Source organism: Pithys albifrons, chromosome 3, assembly GCF_047495875.1.
Source record: "Pithys albifrons albifrons isolate INPA30051 chromosome 3, PitAlb_v1, whole genome shotgun sequence".
In the NCBI taxonomy this organism is placed as follows: domain Eukaryota; kingdom Metazoa; phylum Chordata; class Aves; order Passeriformes; family Thamnophilidae; genus Pithys; species Pithys albifrons.
Genome location: NC_092460.1, coordinates 47,240,842 through 47,261,526, shown reverse-complemented (window position 1 = coordinate 47,261,526; position 20,685 = coordinate 47,240,842). Strand labels below are relative to the sequence as shown.

Genomic DNA, 20,685 nt, shown 5'->3' with positions numbered 1-20,685 from the left:
TCTACAAATTTGAAAGGACTTCTATATGAGATTCTTTCAGAAAAGATTTGACAATAGAAATACTGATAACCAAGTCCTGCTTTGTTAGTGACCACTAATTTTGTATCTATCTAAAATAAGATCAGAATAAGACTACTTTATTATTTTTATTCATCTAAATGCTTTCTTACTTCCTGTGTCATACTCTATAATGCTAGAAGCCACACTGCACAATTAGACTGAAATCTGTGGGCTTTGTTCTGCTGTCTGTGGAGTATGGAACCAAAACTTAGGTAAAAATTACACTTACAAAAATTTTCCTTTCCTCATCCCAAGGGCACCTGTATTAAGGATGCTTAGATCAGTCAAGAATATCTGGAAATGAACAATTTTAATAGAAAACAAGGAGTGGGCTAAGAAGAAAGAGATGCTCTTTAATTCTTTTTACTGAGGCAACTGCAGTCTCTAAAGCCAGAGATGTTTATTTCTGTGTGGCATTTGTTACACCTTGGAAAAATACTCAGGAATTGCTATTGAAGACTGACCAAATGATCTGGAAGTGCTAATAGTCATTCTGTGTAGGCATCCACTGTCTATCTTGCTTATCTCATCTCACACAGTGCCCGGTAGCCCCCACTGTCAGTAGACAAGCATGTGTGTTGTGGACCATGCCTTGCTGGGTGGGCTTCAGAGCCTGGGGGGAATCTACCTGGAACTGATGTTCCTTTATGTGTTGCTTTTGCTGGGTTAGGCCCTGCATTTGCTTATCTTTTGTTTAATAGTTTGCTCCCATGTGTAAGGAAATCTCAGTTACTATGGTTTGGCACAAACCAAATGGCAGGAAAAATCCTATGAAAGAAGGTAATGAATTGTGATGCTTCTGACAATGAATCATGACCTCACTGAATGAGTCAGTCATGAAGTCTGGTTGTCAAGGATACAGATGCTGTTTACACAGCAAATCTGTTAATTCACAATCACAAAAATCACACAATGAACTCTTTAATGGGAACATATCAAATTATTAGATTCTAGCCCCCTCCACCCCCAACATGCACACAGTCCAACATAGAAAAATGCTTTAAAACCTATTGACGGCTTTTCAAATTGGTTTTGGCTACAGCTGATACTAAGTCAGCAGAAAGATAAATAATGAACCTCATAAATTCCCCATTGGGAAATTGTGTTCTGTGATTCACTGTGTCCTCCCTGGAAATGTCCTCCACACCAGGATGACTTTGTGATATTGCTTACAAAAGTTTAAACATTTCTTGTCTGTAATTGTAATATATCATTTGAGATCTGCCTGCATGACCTATTGCACCACATTGTCTTCCAGCCCCTGAGCCACCTCTTGGTGGCCAAGCACTTCAGCACTGATCTGCATTTCTGGCATTCTGCAGCCTTGCACCTTTTAATGCCTCCGGGAAGAGGAATAAGGGCTCGAGAGGATTCAACATATCCCTCCTTTAGATAAGCATTGGAGTCAGTAAGGTGCTTCTGCCCTGCCAAGCAAAGAGCATCATGGTTTTATTAGGGGTGTTCTTGCAGACAAGAGGCCTCATTAAGCATTGGTATAGGAGTGGAAGGAAGAGAGGTTGAAGAATGCTTTTGAGGACAAACTGAGAACTTTGAAAAGTACAAGACAGGGGCAGTCTATCAGTTTACTGGTGTGCATCAGTGGCAGTAAGTTGGGAAGTAAAGTAATCCCTGGGACCATGGACACCAAATCAGTCAGGGCAGGAATTTGAATCCCACATACAAAAAGCAGTGCCTGGAGCTCTAGGTTGCTGGCTACTCCAACCTGAGTCTCTTCCACTCATGTAGTTCAGAAATATCACTTTGAAACCTCCCTGATAACTTTTTTATGAAGAATACAAACCTTTCTGAGAAAATTGGTTCTTTTATTAAAACATTCATTGCTGATAAAGCACAGTTTAAAAATAAAGTTTCCAGACATCTCAAGGCCTAAGTTACACATGTGGTGTGTGTTTCGAGTGTGATTTGGGGCATATTTAAACTTCTCAATAATGTGTGCCTGAAAAAAGCCTACTGAGATGGCATTAAAGTGACATATATGGGTGGCTTTACTGTGCAGGCTTGCTGAACATTTAACCCCTGTTGATTTCAGTGGGAAGTGTCTGGTTGCCTAAGCAAGAAATCTAGTTTTTAAGCAGGCAAGCTCCCTGTTTACGAAATAGCACTTATTTACTTAAATTGTGAAGTGCTCATGGGCTTAATTAAGGATATCTATACAATGCTTTGAAAAATTAAACTTCTTCAGGCTTAAATTTAAGCTTAATTTATCCTTATTCCTTACCCTTCAGGCTGGAAAGTAGGTATATATTTACACAGGATATCCTGTGTGCTCTGATTTTGTAAGGACTGAAGCAGAGTGAGAAATTACCAATATGTGTCTTTGGGTAACAAAGTGGAAGAGATTGTGTTTAGGGAAACATTTGGCCAAATACTTCTTTTTGAGAGAGAAAATGCTTCAGTGGAAAGAAAATGGTTAAAAGTACCTGTGGAAATAATGTTGTATTCAAGTGTTTGTAATGCTGTATTCACTTATCATTTAGTGATGTGAACATGAGGTTTGAAATATTTAATCTCCCCAGAGAGGACAATGCAGATGGTAACATGAGGAGGTTTAAGATTTTTGTTTTCAGTGTATTTCTGTTTAGATAACTGACCTTAGAGCCCTCCTAGACTCCACCAGCATATAACATCCTCTCTTGCCTTCCATCTCAGATCCCATTGCCAGTCCATGAGGCTCCAACTGTGTCAAGTTTTGAGTGCTTTGGGTCAGAACCTGGTGAATAAATGTGAACTATTGGTGCAGTTAGGCTGTTTCACAATGCCACAAGCGTATGGAAGTGTTCCAGGACGATGGCTGTGTGTAATCAGTGAGTGGTAACGGTTGCTGATTAACTAGGGTGGTATTAACAGAAATGTAGATAGTGCCAAGTTGTTTAATGACAACTAACCAAGTGTTAAATAGATGTAGAATTTTAAATTCTTATCTTTCAGTACTTAAATTGCTAAATGAAGATTAAGGAAGTGTATTTTTTCTTCATTCTCATGAGACTGTGATCAAGAGTGGGAAGGATCTATAGGTCAGCCTGAAGGCTAGCATTTTTTCCTGAGGTGTCGATCCAGCTAATGGCACTGGAATTTTATATTTCTAGCTGCAGTTTCCTCTGTAAGCCAACAGAGCTTTGGAATAGCTTAGAAACTAGGAGGGGAAAGTAGAAGAAGAAATAAATGCAGTATTACGGTGCTATTCAGCCTTGGAAAAGAAATGTTTTAGTAATGAGATTTTTAGTTTCTAGATTCACTTTCTCTTTTTAGAGTGGAGATAGTACTTGCTCAGTCTGCAAATAAATGACTTTTTTTTCCTTCTGATTTCCCTATAGTCTTTTGCCAACTGATTTTTTTTTCTCCAATCAATTTACTGTTGCACACAATAAAGTTTCTAATGCAGGGACCCTAATGTACCTCACTGATGCCCATGATAGACTATACAAGAATGTCTTGGCCTGCACAATTTCTGCTCTAGCTGGTGGTGCAATAGACCGTATCAAACAGTCAGAACTGGAAGTGAGTTTGTGGGCTGACAGCATAAAAATAATACGGTCTTTGGATGTAGTGTTGTGAATCAATGCTTAAGAGCCTTGTTGCTTTTTGTAACCTGCTGTTCTTTTTTATGCTTTATATCTCACATAGTATTTATCTAATTGTGCTACATTTGAAAAGCAGCCTGCTTTTTCCGTAGACCTGTTTTGTGATTTTACCCCCTCAGGTCATCCAGATGGTGTCATAGTTCCTTGATGTTCTTTAGCACATCATCTTTGGCATGCATTGGCATGTGCTGTCTTTCTTGATTAAAAAATCAGCTTTTTTGGATAGTCATCAGCTCCATTCAGCTTTCTACAGTTCACTCCAGCCTCCCCTGACATAACTATACATGCAGCATCCTGACACGTTTCAAATCTGATCTGATCTGAACCACCAGCTAAGCCCTTGACACTTACCAGCTTCTACATACAACAGATTTTGAAGCACGGCAGCAAAGAGCCTCTGCACTGACAACTGCAGTTGTCTGGGTTTGAAATCATCTCCCACACAACTGGGTAGAGGCATCAACAAATCCATGGCTGTGATGTGACACAGTCTATGTTGATGGAAAATTCCTGCAGCACCATGGAGCCTGTCCCGTAAGAGTTACTGATCATTAGCCATATCTGTGCTCATGGTCCCCAGGTCTCTGCATGGTCAGAGTGCTCAGCAACATTAGGATGCTTTTGGAGACATCCAAGAAGAAACTCACATGAAGTGTAGGAGCAATATGGAGAGCTCACAGAAGATTTTTCTTAACAAGTATTTTTTGTCCCATTTACCAGCTTCTTAACTTTCTTTGATGCACTCTTAAATAAGTATGTTGCCAACAGACAGTTTCCATTCTGTGCCTGCCGGTAAAAATCCACACTGGTACCCTGTGAAACTGTTAAACAGCCCTTCAGGTTCCTTCAGCCCTGTGCTTCTGTGATGTGTACCCATTTCCCTGAGGCAGGATTCAATCATTGAGATTTACCTTTTTTTCAGGCATTTTGCTGCAGTTAAATACAATGGATGAAGAAAGGAGATTTTGAACATCCATTTTTCAGAGGAGAAAATCTGTCATTTTAAGTTTATGCCCTTACCAACCTAAAGCTTCTTTCATTTCTGTGACATTCTGTATTTTCACCCCACTTTGAAGCAACATGTTACTGCACAGTTGTGCCACACTTCTGAACATATGGGCAAATGTAAAGCCAGAAAAGAACATTACCAAGGACAAATATCTACACCAAGTATTTTTGTCCAAATAATTCCCCAAATTTAGACACCATATAGATACATCATAATCTTGATTTAAAGTGTTCCTATACAAGAGAAAGCAATTTGCGAATTTCTGAAATTATCTTTTTTCCCTGCAGTTGCTTTTTTTTAACTCCATGTATGTTTTCTGACATCCTAGTAGCCTCAGCAGTGAAATCTCACGAAGGGATAAAGCTTTTCTTATCAGGAGATAATTTTCATTGGTGTTGGGTATGTAGAAAAGAGTGCCATTACTTTAATGGCAGTGTAAATACTCGTTGGAGTGACTATGTTTTTTGCTGAAGTTACTACAGGAAGAATTCAGGCTGCATCCTGCTCTTTACTCCTCCTGTTCACTCACTGGGCAACAAATACCATGATTTTAGAGAGCTCTCTGTTCCTGTGGAGTTGTGTTGCTGACTCCAAGGGCATTTATCTTCTCTGGGCTGCTTCTGTTCTACGTGCTGTGCTTCAGCTCTGTGTGTTCCCTCTGACAGCTGTGATGTTCAGAGCAGAGCTGACCAGCTCGGCAGCTGGCACTGCAGTTCTGGGGCTGTGTGTGACACAGTGCCTTCACGCAATTAACTTAATGGATTCAGAGGACCTCCAGAACTCCTTGCTTGGAAATACTCCCAAGAGAGACTTTTTTTAATCTGTTTAGAAGTCACAGGAATAAAACTGAATACTAAGTATTTGGTGATTTTTTTTTCCTTATGTCTAAAATATAGCCTCTATAAAATGAGATCATTCCTGCAAGCCCCTTCTGGCTCCCTCTTAGTTTTTCCTTAGGGCCCCATTCTTGTTCACACTGGCAGCAGTGCAAAGGTGCCTCCATGTAAATGAGGATCAGGTCCTTTATGTTAGCATTACAGTTTAAATCTAGGCCAGTGTGAGAGCCATCTCCCATTAGGAGAGAATAAATACCTGCTAGAAATTGGAATTCAAAGAGTGAAGTATTGTACTGCTTTGCTGTGTTGTGTTAATGCAACAGAGATCAGCCTTGTTTAAATGAAGCAATGGCAGAAAGGAATGCAGTCCTTTTTTGAACTATTTAAAGGGATATAGGAATTAATTTCAAGTTTTTTCTTCTCAATAACTAACCAGAGGAGAGTCTGTCTGGCCTGAAACAGAGGATCAATTTCATTATCAGAAACAGTCATGTGGAAATCTGAGACTGATGTTTAATACCTACATCCCTGTGTCACTCATCCTTCTGTGTTATTTAGCAGAGTCTATGACCTATCAGCTCCGTTATTAGAGTTGTGGAAGCATTTATGAGGTGCTGCTTCACAAACTAGAGCAGCACCTTCAGTCAAATGTGCAGGTGACACCATGGAAGAGTTTCAAAGGACATCACCTCTGTAGTATGCAGTTACTTGTGAAAGACATGGCAAAGCCTTCCTTATAAAAAGACAGAAGAAAGTCTGTGTAGCTAGTGGGTTGTTTTTCTTCTGTTTTAAGGAGGGCAGCAAACTGAACACACATAAAAAGAGCAGATAAAGCAAATCTGTATTCTAACAGCAGGATGTCTCTTTTCTCCCTCTGAGGTGATTCATTGGAACTCACCGAAGAAGCTGCGAGTGAAAAACAAGCATGTGGAGTTTTTCCGCAACCTCTACCTGACATTCTTGGAATATGATGGGAATTTGCTGAGACGAGAACTCTTTGGCTGCCCCAGTGAAGCAGACATTAACAGTGAAAATGTAAGTAGAATGTCTATGGCTTGACGATTTAAAGGGAAGTTCAAACCAGGCACAGGCTGTGTGTAGATTTGGAGTTGGTGGTGTGGGTGGTGCCGGATGGAGGAACTCAAGAGAATCAAAGGCCATTCTCAAACTCCGGGAATGACACACTGCAAATCATTTAATCATTCTGTGCCTCAGTTCCTCACCTGTAAAACTGTCATATTAATCTCATCTTTACCCTGGGTTTTTCTGCTTTTTTTTTCTGCCTTGCATTTTAGAAATCTCCAACAAAGGAGAAGCTGAAAATGAGGATTTGGGCTCTTATTCCATTAGGCAATTTTGAAAATCTCACCTTTAGACTTTGTCCTGGTACCAGCTGGCATAGAGTTTATTTTCTATTAGTAGCTGGTACAGTGCTATGTTTTTCATTCAGTATGACAGATCTAAAACTTTCCAAAAGAAGGTCTTGTTTCCTGCTGTGTATTTGTACAGTATACAGTGGTGTTAGTTTTGGCTGGTAGATACTAATTCACAAATAATGAAAAACAAATGAAAATACCACGACTGCTGGATTTAAGCCTATGAGGTTTTGCTGTGCTGCAAGCTACAGAATGAGTGAATACTTCAAGGTACACGCAGGCTGTGAGACTGCAGGTTTTTTCTGTACTTCCCTTAGCCAAACAAAACAGTATTTATGTGTGTCTGCATAAAATTTGCAATCAGAACCTTTCAGACAAAATGGTTGAAATCAAGGATGTTTACACACAGATGTTGTGTGTGTATGCCTTAGTACATATAATTCCAAAGTAAAAAACTGTTAACTGAAATGTTTATACACAGATGTATATGAACTCCTTGTGTATAATGTGGTCTCTGGAGATTTCTAGACCAAATACTAATTTTGATGATGTAGTCTGAAAGGAAATAAGAAGGAATCTGTAACATTTTATTCAGGAAAAAAATATACAATGTTGTCTATGTATAAATCCATTAAGCAAAGCCAGTATCGTGCACACATTAGCAGTTACAAGGTAATTGGCCATCAGTATCATCACTGAGGCTGGTAGTGTTTCTATTTAGCCTGTGAATCAAATGACCACAGGAGATGCCATTCCTCTGTTTTTAAATATAGCACTCAGAGATTGGATAAATATATTTTAGCCCTTGGCACAGCTTCCCAGATACATATTTTACCATCCTGTCTTCTGAAAGGTGTGGAGGGAGAAGAAAGGGGGGGAGAATGAGAGAGAGGGAAAGCGAGCACACCACAAGAGGAAAAGCACATGGAGGAAGAAAATCCTCTGTAAGAGTAGAGGCTTTTAGACAGTCAAGTGAACTGAATGCCATAAAAGACCACTAAGAGTCTCACTATCAGAGACATCAAGATACAAGAGACAGAGTAGAGGATAGAAGAGGAGTAAAGGTAATTGAGACCTTAATAATACGCAACAGAACAAAACACACACCTCCATCACACTTTAAGAATGCAGGTTAAAATTATACAGAATTCTCAGTATGTCGTATGGGTTTGAAGAGCATGAATGCAGTCACAGACTTCTTGCTATATATTCCAGAGCTCTGTAAATCCTTAATAAACAGATTTATTCCAGATGACTAGTCACTGGGGAGCAGTGCACACCAAATGCAAGTTCTTGCTGTAGATGGCAGTCCTTAAAGTTTTAAATGTCTCATTTTGCTGAACTTGTATCTAGTTGACAGACACTGGAAATGACTAACTGTTCAAGCCTGTTTCTTATTCAAGACAAGTAGAGCACAATATGGTATATGGTATGGCTTGTGTCTGAAAAAGAAGTGTAACTCATTCCTCCATTTATAAATTATAAAAAAAAACCTGGAAAAGAATGAGCTAGACATACAAAAATACATGAATCCTAACTTGCTAAAAGACATGAAAAAGTTAACAGCCTTCTATCAAAACAATCAGGTATAGGAAAATATATAACATCAGAAAGATTACGAGTAGTCACTTAGGAGAAGACATTGTTTTTATTAGTTACCTTTGATGTAAGCTCCCATCTAAACTTGGTTATGTCCTTTTTATTGTAGAATACAGAAAGCAAGTTTCAGCTCTGAAGTTGTGAGATCCTAAGAATAGTATTATCATGAAAACCACTCTTTCTCTCACTATTATCTGGTGTAACATACAGTGTCACTGGTGTCCTATTAAATACAGCACATTCCCTTGATCTATTGCAGGATAATCTTCAGAAGCAGAGTATCTTGTAAGGTGAGCAGGGAACCACTGTCATTCCTCCCAGTACAAGAAATAGGGGACATGAAGTGGAAATAGCAAGTAGCAGATTCAAAACATAGATAGACATTTCACTCACGATGCGATGAAGTTTTGAGCAGGGGGTAATGTTTCTTGAAGTATATAAATGCTCAAAAATTACTCTTCATGGAAAGAAAATCAATCAGGGGCTGTTAAGTTTTGGTACAAAAAGTCCGTGAACCACAAGGTCAGGTGTAGGGGGGAGCATTTTGAGAGAGTCTCACTGTACCCTCACCCTGCTTTTGTGCTCCTCTCTAGGCAGCCAGCTCACAGCTGGAGACAGGGTGCCTGGCTAGATGAACCTTCAGTGTGACAAGATGTAGCCGTACATTTCCGTTAGGAATCATAAGCATGTGTGTTACATAAAAGGCTATCATTTCTATTAAGTGTATATGAGGTAGGAATTGCTTTTTGTATTATCTTTTTTTATATATATTATTTTCCATTTCTTCTCTGAATTGAGACTTGAGACTGGCATCCCCAAAACACAATTGCATTTTACTATGTGAGGCAATGTATGCGGGAAAAGGTGCTCCTTCAGTTGCCTGTGCTTCTCTGCACTGTGGACCAGTGGACAAAATGTTAGGGCAGCGCTGCTGGACTTACAACAGGAGAGAATTACTTTAGCACAAAGTGCACCGAGCCCTGTTGTGGAAGAACAAATGGCTTGGTCTCACTCACAGTCTGGCTGTATCAGAAGCTACCCTTAAAGTCTTGTTACAATATACCAGCCATTGTTTCCCTGCAGTTTAATATTTCCAGTGATGCTTTATTTACAATTCGACCTGTAATTAAGGCATCTCATTTGTAATGCAAATACCTGTAAAATGTGAAAAGGAAGTGTGGCAGTGGGTACTGTTGCACTGATTTTACTTTTCTAAAGTTCCTTTATACTTCTCATCAGTACTGAGATGGCCTTAAAATGAATGTAAATTATGTATCTTCCCTTTTTAAGGACTCTTTACAGTGCCAGAGAGAAGTAAAGGGGCATTAGTTTAAAAGGTAGTTGGACCTCATTTAATCTCTCTCACTCTTCCTCTGTGTATGCCTGAGAACGCATGTATGCTTAAATATATACTATGTCTATATGCATGTGGAAAGATTAGTACTTCTCTTTTTCTAATGTTTGTTAAGAAAGTACAGTATCACAGGGTGAATTTTAAGAGGTCTGAAGTCAGCCTTTGGTTATTGTACTGAACAGTCCTTTCTGGTCAGATGTCAATCCTCAGCTGCACTAAACAGGACTGTTACTAGGTTCCAAACCACTGCAAATTGGAATGAATAGGACAGATAGGGCTCTGAAACTGAAATATTTGAGGCAAAAAAAAGTACAGATTGGGGTAATCTTTCTGTTTATGTGAAATTGCTTGTATGTGTGTACCATGCTGTCTTGGTTTGAGGGGAAAAAAACAAAAATGTTTACCCACAAGCAGGGGAGGGGGCCTTCTCCACAATAATCATGCCACTCTTTATCAAATTTAAGAAAAAAGGAATTTTAATAGAAGAAGGATAACTGTTCTTAACTGCTATATATAAACAGACTAGTGCAAACCACTTCCCCAACACCACAAGAGAAAGAAAAAAAACCAAAAACAAAACCCAGCAGGTTTTCCTCCAGGAGGAAAAGTTATACTTAAGCAGTGTGAAATGTCACAGTCCGGCTGGCTGCGGAGTGAGTTCCCAGTAGTTCCCAGTCCCTCTCCAGCGAGACAGACGAGTAGTTAGCTCTCAGATGAACTCTGTGTCTCTTGTCCCAGATGAAGGAAAAAAAACCTGAAAATGGGGAACCACCACGTGTCCTGCAAAAGCAGCTGCAAACCTCTCTCTCCTGGGTCACTGCCCCAGCCGGGGCGGGCAGGCTGTGACGGTGCAGACAGTGGTCAGTGCAGGCGGTGGTCAGACTGCAACAGAGGCCGGGATCCCAGATGCAGGAACCGGGAGAAACAGCCACGGCGAGGAGAAAAAAACAGCAGCTCAGCCAGAAGCCCCAGCAGTGCCAGCAGAGCCACTTCTCTCCTCGGCAGCCACCGCTCCTGCCTTCCACGGAGCTAAGAAGAAAAAGATGTCCCCAAAAAAACAAAAGAGACAAACCTGCCCCCATCCAAGTGATCAGTAGTTAACTACTTCTTTTGTTAACTGCTGGCATGGGCAGTTAGTGGCAGGGGAGAGAATTTACATAATAATCCCAAACTAAAACATTATCCACCCCTAAATTCTCTTCCATGCCAATACTCTACATTAAACTTAAATTTTCTTTCAAATATTTAAATGTTTACAAATACAGTAATATAAGTCGTTTACCCAGAGATAAGTTCCCCTTGAGGTATACATCGTGTCTCTCCATCTTCCTGCATCACCCACCAGGTGGAACCAGATTCTTGAGCAAAGACAACCCCACGAATGGGTTTGCCTTTGCCTGAGGCAGGGTTAATCCAGACTGTTTTCCCTAGCATACCTCTCAGGTGTATTACAGGGACTCTATCTCCACCTACAGTGTGAAGGGGTTCTGATTGGGCAAGACCAGCTCGATTGACAGAGCCTCTAGTGTTGACTAGCCATGTAGCCTTTGCTAAGTGTTGATCCCAGTGTTTGAAAGTTCCTCCACCCAACGCCTTCAGAGTGGTTTTCAACAGTCCATTACACCGTTCAACTTTCCCGGCAGCTGGTGCATGGTAGGGGATATGATACACCCACTCAATGCCATGTTCTCTCGCCCAGGTAGCAATTAAGCTGTTCTTGAAATGAGTTCCATTATCTGACTCAATTCACTCTGGGGTGCCGTGTCACCGCAAGACTTGTTTTTCCAGGCCTAGGATGGTGTTCCGGGCAGTGGCGTGAGGCACTGGGTGTGTCTCCAGCCACCCTGTGGTTGCTTCCACCATGGTGAGCACATAGCGCTTGCCTTGGCGGGTCTGTGGCAGTGTGATGTAGTCAACCTGCCAGGCCTCCTCATACTTATACTTATCCCAGCGTCCACCATACCATAGGGGCTTCACTCTCTTAGCCTGCTTAATGGCAGCACATGTGTCACAGTCATGGATAACCTGAGAGATAATGGTTAAATCCACCCCTCAGTCTCGTGCCCATTTATAAGTGGCATCTCTGCCCTGATGGCCCGAGGCATCATGGGCCCATCGAGCCAAGAACAGCTCTCCCTTGTGCTGCCAGTCCAGATCTGTCTGTGATACTTTCACTTGCGCAGCTCGGTCTGCGTGTTGGTTGTTGAGATGTTCCTCATTGGCCTGATTTTTGGGCACGTGTGCGTCTACGTGGCGGACTCTCACAATCAGCTTCTCTACTCGGGTGGCGATGTCTTGCCATATATCAGCAGCCCAAATGGGTTTCCCTCTGCGTTTCCAAGTGGTTTTCTTCCATCGGTCTAACCATCCCCAGAGAGCGTTGGCCACCATCCATGAGTCAGTGTAGAGGTAAAGCTTTGGCCATTTCTCTCGTTCAGCAATGTCCAGGGCCAACTGCACGGCTTTAAGCTCTGCAAACTGACTTGACCCACCTTCTCCTTCAGTAGCTTCTGCAACTTGTCGAGTGGGACTCCATACAGCTGCTTTCCATTTGCAATTAGTCCCTACAATGCGACAGGAGCCATCGGTGAAGAGGGCGTAGCGTATTTCTTCTTCTGGCAATTGATTGTATAGTGGAGCTTCTTCCGCACGTGTCACCTGCTCTTCCTCTTCATCTGCTAGACCAAAATTTTCACCTTCAGGCCAGTTTGTGATGATTTCCAGGATCCCAGGGCGATTTGATTTTCCTATATGGGCGCGCTGCGTAATCAGGGCAATCCACTTGCTTCAGGTGGCATCAGTGGTGTGATGTGCAGAGGCAGCCTGTCCTGACAACATCCACTTCATCACTGATAGTCGAGGTGCCAGAAAGAGCTGTGCTTCTGTGCCAATCACCTCTGAGGCGGCTTGAACTCCTTCATAGGCGGCTAGGATCTCTTTCTCTGTGGGGGTATAGTTGGCTTCAGATCCTCTGTAGCCTCGGCTCCAGAATCCAAGTGGTCGGCCTCGAGTCTCACCAGGCACCTTCTGCCAAAGGCTCCAAGACAGGCCATTATTCCTGGCGGCGGAGTAGAGCACGTTCTGTATGTCTGGTCCTGTCCTGGCTGGTCCAAGGGCTACAGCCTGAGCAATCTCATGCTTGATCTGGTCAAAGACTTGTTGCTGCTCAGGGCCCCAGTGGAAATCATTCTTCTTACAGGTTACCAAGTAGAGAGGGCTTACGATCTGACTGTATGCTGGGATATGCATTCTCCAGAACCCTATGGCACCCAGGAAGGCTTGTGTTTCCTTTTTGCTGGTAGGTGGAGACATTGCTGTGATCTTATTGATGACTTCTGTTGGAATCTGACGGCATCCATCCTGCCACTTCACTCCCAGGAACTGGATCTCTTGGGCTGGTCCCTTAACCTTACTCCGTTTGATGGCAAAGCCAGCTCCCAGAAGAATCTGGATTATTTTCTTTCCTTTCTGAAAAACCTCTTCTGCTGTGTCCCCCCACACAATGATGTCATCAATGTATTGCAGGTGTTCTGGAGCCTCACCCTTCTCCAGTGCAGTCTGGATCAGTCCATGACAGACGGTGGGACTGTGTTTCCACCCCTGGGGTAGTTGGTTCCAGGTGTACTGCACGCCCCTCCACGTAAAAGCAAACTGTGACCTGCACTCTGGTGCCAGAGGAATGGAGAAGAATGCATTAGCAATGTCAATAGTGGCATACCACTTTGCTGCCCTGGACTCCAGCTCGTACTGGAGCTCCAGCATGTCCAGCACAGCGGCACTCAGCGGTGGGGTAACTTCATTCAAGCCACGATAGTCCACAGTCAATCTCCATTCTCCACCAGACTTACGCACAGGCCAGATGGGGCTGTTGAAGGGTGAGTGGGTTTTGCTGACCACCCCTTGGCTCTCCAGTTCACGGATCATCTTATAGATGGGAATCACAGCATCGCGGTTCGTTCGGTATTGCCGACGGTGCACTGTTGTGGTGGCGGTTGGCACCTGCTGTTCCTCAACAGTCCGACAGCAGAAGCACTTTCTGAGAGACCTGGCAATGAGCTCAATTGTTCAGAACAGAGGCACACACTCAACCTTTTAGCATTCTCATAAAACTTCTTTCCTGCAGACAGCTTCTCACCAAGTACTTCTGCCAAAGCATTAAATCTGAAGGTTGAATGGGATGTCTCCCATTAGTGAAGCCTGTGTCCTGATCCAAAGCCCAGAGCAAGATCTGTGGGAAGTGTATCACTGATTTAATTCAGTTTAAGAAAAGGACAATATATCGCCACTAAAGAAGACTTTGAGAAAACACAGGAGAAAAAATGTCTGCAAGTTTTTCTTTTAAAATTTTCAAATCAACAATACAACAGTGTAAAACAGTCAAGTTGAACATGCTTTTTATATGTGTACTTAGGTACTAAATATGTTTTTACTTAGTTTTTTTCTGCAAAACCAAAGATTCTTAATATTAGCAAAAGGCTGTGCATGCCAACTTACAGTGTCCACCAGAATTGCAGGAGATTCTAGCAATGTGTCACACAGTATAAACTCTACTGACAAATTTAGAAATTTTTCAATGACTAAAAATAGCATGCAAAGGGAGCTTCCAACTCAGTATCACAGCTCTGAACTTGCAGTCAGACTGATGCTTTGAGTACCCTTTGCTCCTTCTGAATTTCACAATACTGCTTCATTTGTCGAATGGGGATTTAAAGTTACTATTTTGTGATGTCATAGTATTTCTCTAGTAGTAACAGATGGTGTATGGTAGTTTGGAGGTGAAATCCTGACTTCCCTATCTATGTTGTTTCTATTACTATAACTTATTAAATACTAAGCTGGTATCCCATCCTGTTACTTGCCTGAAAATTGTCATTATACTGCTTTCAACTGTTTGTAATATTGCTAGATGGGGGATCATATGGACTGGGAATTTTTTTGTCATGATATTATGCATTTATTCCTTTTCTCACGTATTTTGAAGTGAAACATGGGGGAAAAGCTTGGAGGTTTGCCCACACCACAAATTCTGCTGACCTCTTTGTGGAAATGCTCCATACCTTAGAGAAGAGCAAGACTTTTGGGCCAGGAACATGTCTTTTGTCAATCTGGTGAAAACTCAGGCACATTATAATGCTGAAAAACCATGGTTTACACATTGTGTACACACAGTGTTTCCTTTCTCTTCAAGGAAGCTCAGACTCTGGAGACTCTTAGAAGTGTGCATGGATAATGTTTGACCAGATTATACATATCCCAGTGACACAGCAGGGTTGAACACGCTGCAGGCAGGGGACCTGGACAAAGACTGTTTCTTCTAAATGCTCCATGCCAGTTTCTGACTAGACAATAGAGCAGAGAGCAGGAACCTGTATTTTGGTCTCTGTTCTGAGGGACATCCGTTGCCCTCAGTGATGTCCAGACAGTAGGGAGGAAAAAAAAAATCCAAATTCACATATAAAAGAGAGGAAATCTAGATCAAAGAAAAAAAGGAAAGGGTTAATTGAGACTTAACTTTTGAAGATAGTGTTTGGACCAGGAAGAGGGAAGGACTGCTGGGTGCCTGTAGATACAGAGAGCTAGCAAACTACTTGAATAGGGACCATGGGAGAAACACAATTGGGACTGACTTAGACTATAGAACTTGCCACACAGGAAAGAATGGGTCTAAGGATGATCTAGGGAAATAAAAGTAAGAAGACCTACCTATCAAGAAACTGTGCTGCAAGGGAGGTCTGGGAACAGCTCACCCAAGAAGGTTTGTCAGGGACCTGGGGAAAGGAGATGCAGAGGACTGCCAAGATCTGACATCTGCAGCTAAGATCAAAGAAAGCTGTACTTCATACGTACAGAACTGTCTAAGATATTACACATGCCTAAAAATTGGGTTCATAGTTGTGTTGAATATTTGCAGTCAGGATAAGCCATCATTTCCATTGAGCAAGACTATTAACAGATTTACATGCTGCAATAAAATTCCTCTTGCCAGGTAGGAGGCACTACCCTCTTTGTCCTTAGAACAGCTTTGTTTTGCTGAGGACTACATTTGACCCATAGCAAATGTACAAAATGTTATGGTGTGGGAGGAATAAAAGTTTAATTGACATGGGATTAGTCTGGCTTTTATTGCTAATCATTGGGGAAGCCAGAAGTACTTTATGTGGGTCATCCAAAACAAGACTCAATGAATGCTTTTCCCTCTCTTCATCATCATCTGCTTTGTTTATGCCATGCTAAAGGGAACTGTTAATTTACACACCGTAAAAGTGCTAAATGTTGCAATCCAAATTGCTTACTGGTGGGAAATGGGACAGCTACACATGAGAAAAGAAACTGCTGAAGTTTATAACCAGATTACAGTTACATCCTGGACTGGTGTTAGTTTTCATTTCAGTGGCTAAGCTGAGTTGATTCTGTGCTATGAAACTTTACTGCACACACCTGGGAAAAGAGAAGATGATCTGAAAGTGCAGAGTTTTCATCTAAGCTGCTCAGTTCCTGTTGGTAGTGTGATACTGAGTGAGTGACTTAAGCCTAGTGTCACCTCACCTTGAACATTTGATGAGAGAGAGATGCCTAGGGGGTTTATCCCCTTCCCCAAGATCCAAATAGCCTCTAGACATAACATTGTTTGTTGGTTGGCTTTGATTTTTTTTTTAATATCTAATACCTGTGAACATACTTCTGATCCTGGATTTTTAATTGGTCTCTTCTGAGATGAAGTCCTCCAGATTTTGGAGGGAAGTAAATTGTTTCTGTGGCACAGCAGTTCAGAAAAAAAATTAATCTAATCACAACTTTTTTTACTCTAAGAACAGCCTTAGTGAGAAATATTTATGAGCAGGCTAACCAGTTTGCCAGTGAAAGGTACATGTTGTGTTGCCATGCATCATATGGGGCTATCATCTCTCATATGGATAGTAAACACCTTATTTCATAGAAATGTATTAAACAGGTAGACCTGGAATATGATGATCTATGGTAGAGTTGAATACCTTCTGGCCTGTCACACCTCTCTGGCCAGCCTGGCTTCAAACACTACTTTTCCTGATGTGGAACCTCATCCCCTGCCACAGCTGCTTGCCCAGAGAAGTAATTTAGCCCATATTTCTCTATGTGTTTGTCTCTTTGTTTTGGCACTATGCATGTCATGGCTGCCATTTTTATTTCTGAAATAAGCAGCATTACAGTGCTAATGAAAACATGTGTTGTTTCCCACTATAGTATTTCCTAAGAGAATCTCTACCATACACAGTCTGAAAATAATACATTTTTCAGTTTTGATGCTGTTTCCTAGAGGTAACATTTCCCACATGCTCAGTGGCAAATGGTCTTAGCATTGAAGCTCTTGTAGAAAGAGAAAATCTTAGGCTAAGCAGGTACTTACTCACAAGAATGCACGTGGTCCCTCTAAAGTTTAGAAGTCTTTGCTGTATTAGGCATATCATTAGAAATATAATGGAGGGGTCCATAATGGGGATGCCATCTTTTTATCAAATCCAGATTATATTAAGGTCCTTATTTTGATGGTGCACTGTGTTTAAGTAAGCATCTGCTAGCATATATCTGTCAGCATTCCCATTATAAACACAATCTTTTCAAGAAGACAAAATGTGGGAGCAAACTTTAAGCCAAGCTACAAGTTCTTTGCCTTTAAATAAAGAATCCACTTAATATGCATGCTGTAAATAAGATTGTATCATTAGAGAAATTTTATGTGATGATGCAACAAAAAAAAGCATGAGGCAACTCAGAGATAAATGTAAGGATATGTGTGTGTCTTAGACAATTTTGAATGTTTTGCATATTTAACATTTTTCATTTCAAATATGTGTGTAAAATATGGCACATGACTGTGTGCAGTATGTAATTCTAGGTGGTATGTGTACCCTCAGTAGAGGGGAAGCAAGCAGTCTTTATATGTGTATGTGATACTGGGGCATGGTTATCTGAATGTATATATGAGTGAGAGAGGGGGAAAAGGCTTTTAAACTGCATGAAACTGCAGCACCGAGCTGTTGGTCCTTATAATTTCTCCATGTCACACCATTAGCTTCAGTGAGATAGCTTGTGTTCTTACGGGTTTTGCTGGACTAAATCCAGAGTGCCTGGTATTTCCAGCACTGCTTTCAGTTGGAGAGGAATTTTCATGTATGTAATCACATGCTATTGCATTCCAGTGCTGTTGCCTCACCATGGTGGGATAGGCCCATCCATCCATAATGCACACTGCTTATCCAGTGACAATGCCACAGGGCAAATCACAGCCCTGCTGTGCTGGTTGTCCGACCTGAAGGGGCACACCCTACTGCATTTGCCCAGCCTGCAGAGCGTGACTCCTGAGGCTGCCTTGCAGTTCAGCCTCATGAAATGAGCAGGCAAGGATTGCACAAGCATTCCAGCGATGTGGTGATGGACATGTGTGTCTGATCCTGCCAAGTGGTGCCCATGTATTATCCAGGGTTCTCAGACAGCTTATGCTGGTGTTTCTCCCTGGCAGCCTGACTACACTCAAGGGGAGGGTGCTGCGGGCACTGGCTGGGGCGAGTCAGAGCATATCATGCCCACAGTCTTTCTGGGGACTGCTCTCTCCCAGGGGATATGGACACAGCCGTCTCACCTCTTCTCTTGGGTCCCAGTACTACATATGGTACTGAGCACGTGTCATGGGAAGCGACAGGGAGAACCTCTCAGACTGTCAGCAGGGCTTCAGTCTTAGAAGTCTGACAGGACAGAATCACAGAATATTCAAGGTTGGAAGAGACCGTCAAGATCATCCAGTTCAACTGCCAAGCCAGCACCACCATAATCACCCCTAAACCATAACCCCAGGTGCCACATCCAGACACTTCTTGAACACTTCCAGAGATGGTGGCTCCACTGCCTCCCTGACCAACATATTCCAACGGCCAGCCATTCAGGGAAAAAAGCTTTACCAATATCTAATCCAAACCTCCTCTGACACAATTTAAGGCCATTTCCTCTCATCCTTTCATTTGAGACATGGCAAGAGATCAACCCCCACCTCACTACAACCTCCCTCAGGTAGAGAGCAATGAGGTCGTCTGGGAACCTCCTTTTCTCCAGGCTAAACAACCGCAGTTCCCTCGGCCACTTCTCATAAGACGTGTTCTAGACCCTTCAGCAGCTTTGTTGCCCTTTTTTGGACACAAAGGACAGAAACAAAACCCTGACCCTACAAAAAGCAATGGAAAGCAAGATTTCCTTTTCCCTGTAGCAGAAGGGAACTTCTGCTGTTTGCATCTCCTTCACCTCCATCACCAACTTGGTGACTTGATGAGTTTCACCATCAGAATGGTGGGGTCTCTAAAAAGCTGTGTCTCCTCCTCTTCCCCAGCCCAGGGCTCAGTAGAGCACAAAGCCATAATTTAGCTCCAAATGTTATTCTTGAACTCCTAAGTATTTATAACCTCTTAACTTTCAACCCAAATGCAATCTGATAATTACTCAGTGATAGCCTGTTTAATAACTGCTGTGCAATTAAAAACTTGCAGCATGGTCATTTGTACATACAGCAGGATAATAAAGTCTCCCTAAAATGTGCGTTGCTGTTGTTTTAGCCCTTTGAATTTCATTCATCTCCTTGATAATTCTGTTAAGGGCATAATAATGTCCCTTTTCAAGAAAGAAACAGAAAGATGTTATATGCTTTCCAGTCATTGTTGTAAATATTGAGTTTAATTCAAATATTGTTTGAATATGGCTTTGAAAATAAAAGGCAGGCTCCGCTGAATGATGATTTCTAAAGCTGGAAGAATGAAGGATAAGTAAAAGAACTCCTGATTTCTGTTCTACCTAAAGAGATCTTGATTTCAATAGAAGTTCTGCCTGAGTAAAGATTTGTCAAGATTCGGACTCTGTCTTTCTAAAAGCAGTCCCTCTTGACAGATGTTTTAAGATCTGTGCAGAACAATAGCACAGAAAAATGACAGCCTGATCCAAAACTCATTGAAATCAAAGTTGTTATTTCCAGTATTCAGAAGAAGATTATGGAGGGATGTACAGGAAAATATCAGGAATTATTCCATCAACCTTCACAGGAAAGCATTCAGTTGTAAGCATTATTGTTGATGGCAACCATTATGCTTATAGTTCCAAGAACAACAGTTTTTCTTCTTAACATAGTATTAGAACAAAAAATACCTACATTTTCCAATTTTTTTTTCTTGAAGATGGTGAAACAATGACTTTAAATCATTCTTAGCAAGACAAAAATTTGTCTATAATTCAATAATCTTTTGCATGAAACAGTTTTGAGGTACACCATAATTTTTGTCAAAAGTTGTAAAAGTCATATAAAACAAATATTTTTCTCATTTGCTGATGAATATTTTACTCATTTACTATTCTTATTACAGGATACTTTTGAAAAATTAAACATAAAAATTTTATCTTTATTAGTAACCTACATTTTAGAGCAACAGAAATAGAACTCAATTTCACATGTTAAGAACATAAAAAATTTTGATCTTCATTACATTTTACAGCAGGTATGACTGTTTTTTCCTTTTACATTAATGTGTTTTAAATAGCTTAGCTAGATGTTTGGCTTTAAAATCATAGAATAGTTTGAGTTGGAAGGAACCCTTTAATGTTCATGTAGTCTAACCCCTGAAATATTTAGTTCAGGAATGGAATTGGCCAGCTGAATAGACTTTTGGTCTATTTTTCAGGTCCACCTTTTTTCAGAGCTAAACTTTTATTCTCTTAAAGCTACATGTCTGAGAGATTTGGGATTAGATTGCTTTGAGATGCCCATTTTGACTTTGGAGGGGCTTGGTTTTCAAGGGAGCCAGTAAGTGACCTATTCTCTGCCAATCTACCATCCTGC

General features: G+C 41.4%; 1 protein-coding gene across 2 annotated transcripts in view; it reads left to right on the top strand.

The window, feature by feature from the left end:
* Positions 1–20,685, top strand: part of LARGE1 (LARGE xylosyl- and glucuronyltransferase 1) — a 216,455-nt gene that overhangs the window by 161,137 nt on the left and 34,633 nt on the right. For both annotated transcript variants that reach the window (XR_011697439.1, XM_071551666.1), the window contains exon 9: positions 6,387–6,542. Coding sequence is in view for 1 of the 2 variants with exons in the window: in XM_071551666.1 (XP_071407767.1) it covers positions 6,387–6,542 (156 nt within the window). In the remaining variant the exon portion in view is untranslated. The remainder of the gene's footprint in view (positions 1–6,386; positions 6,543–20,685) is intronic.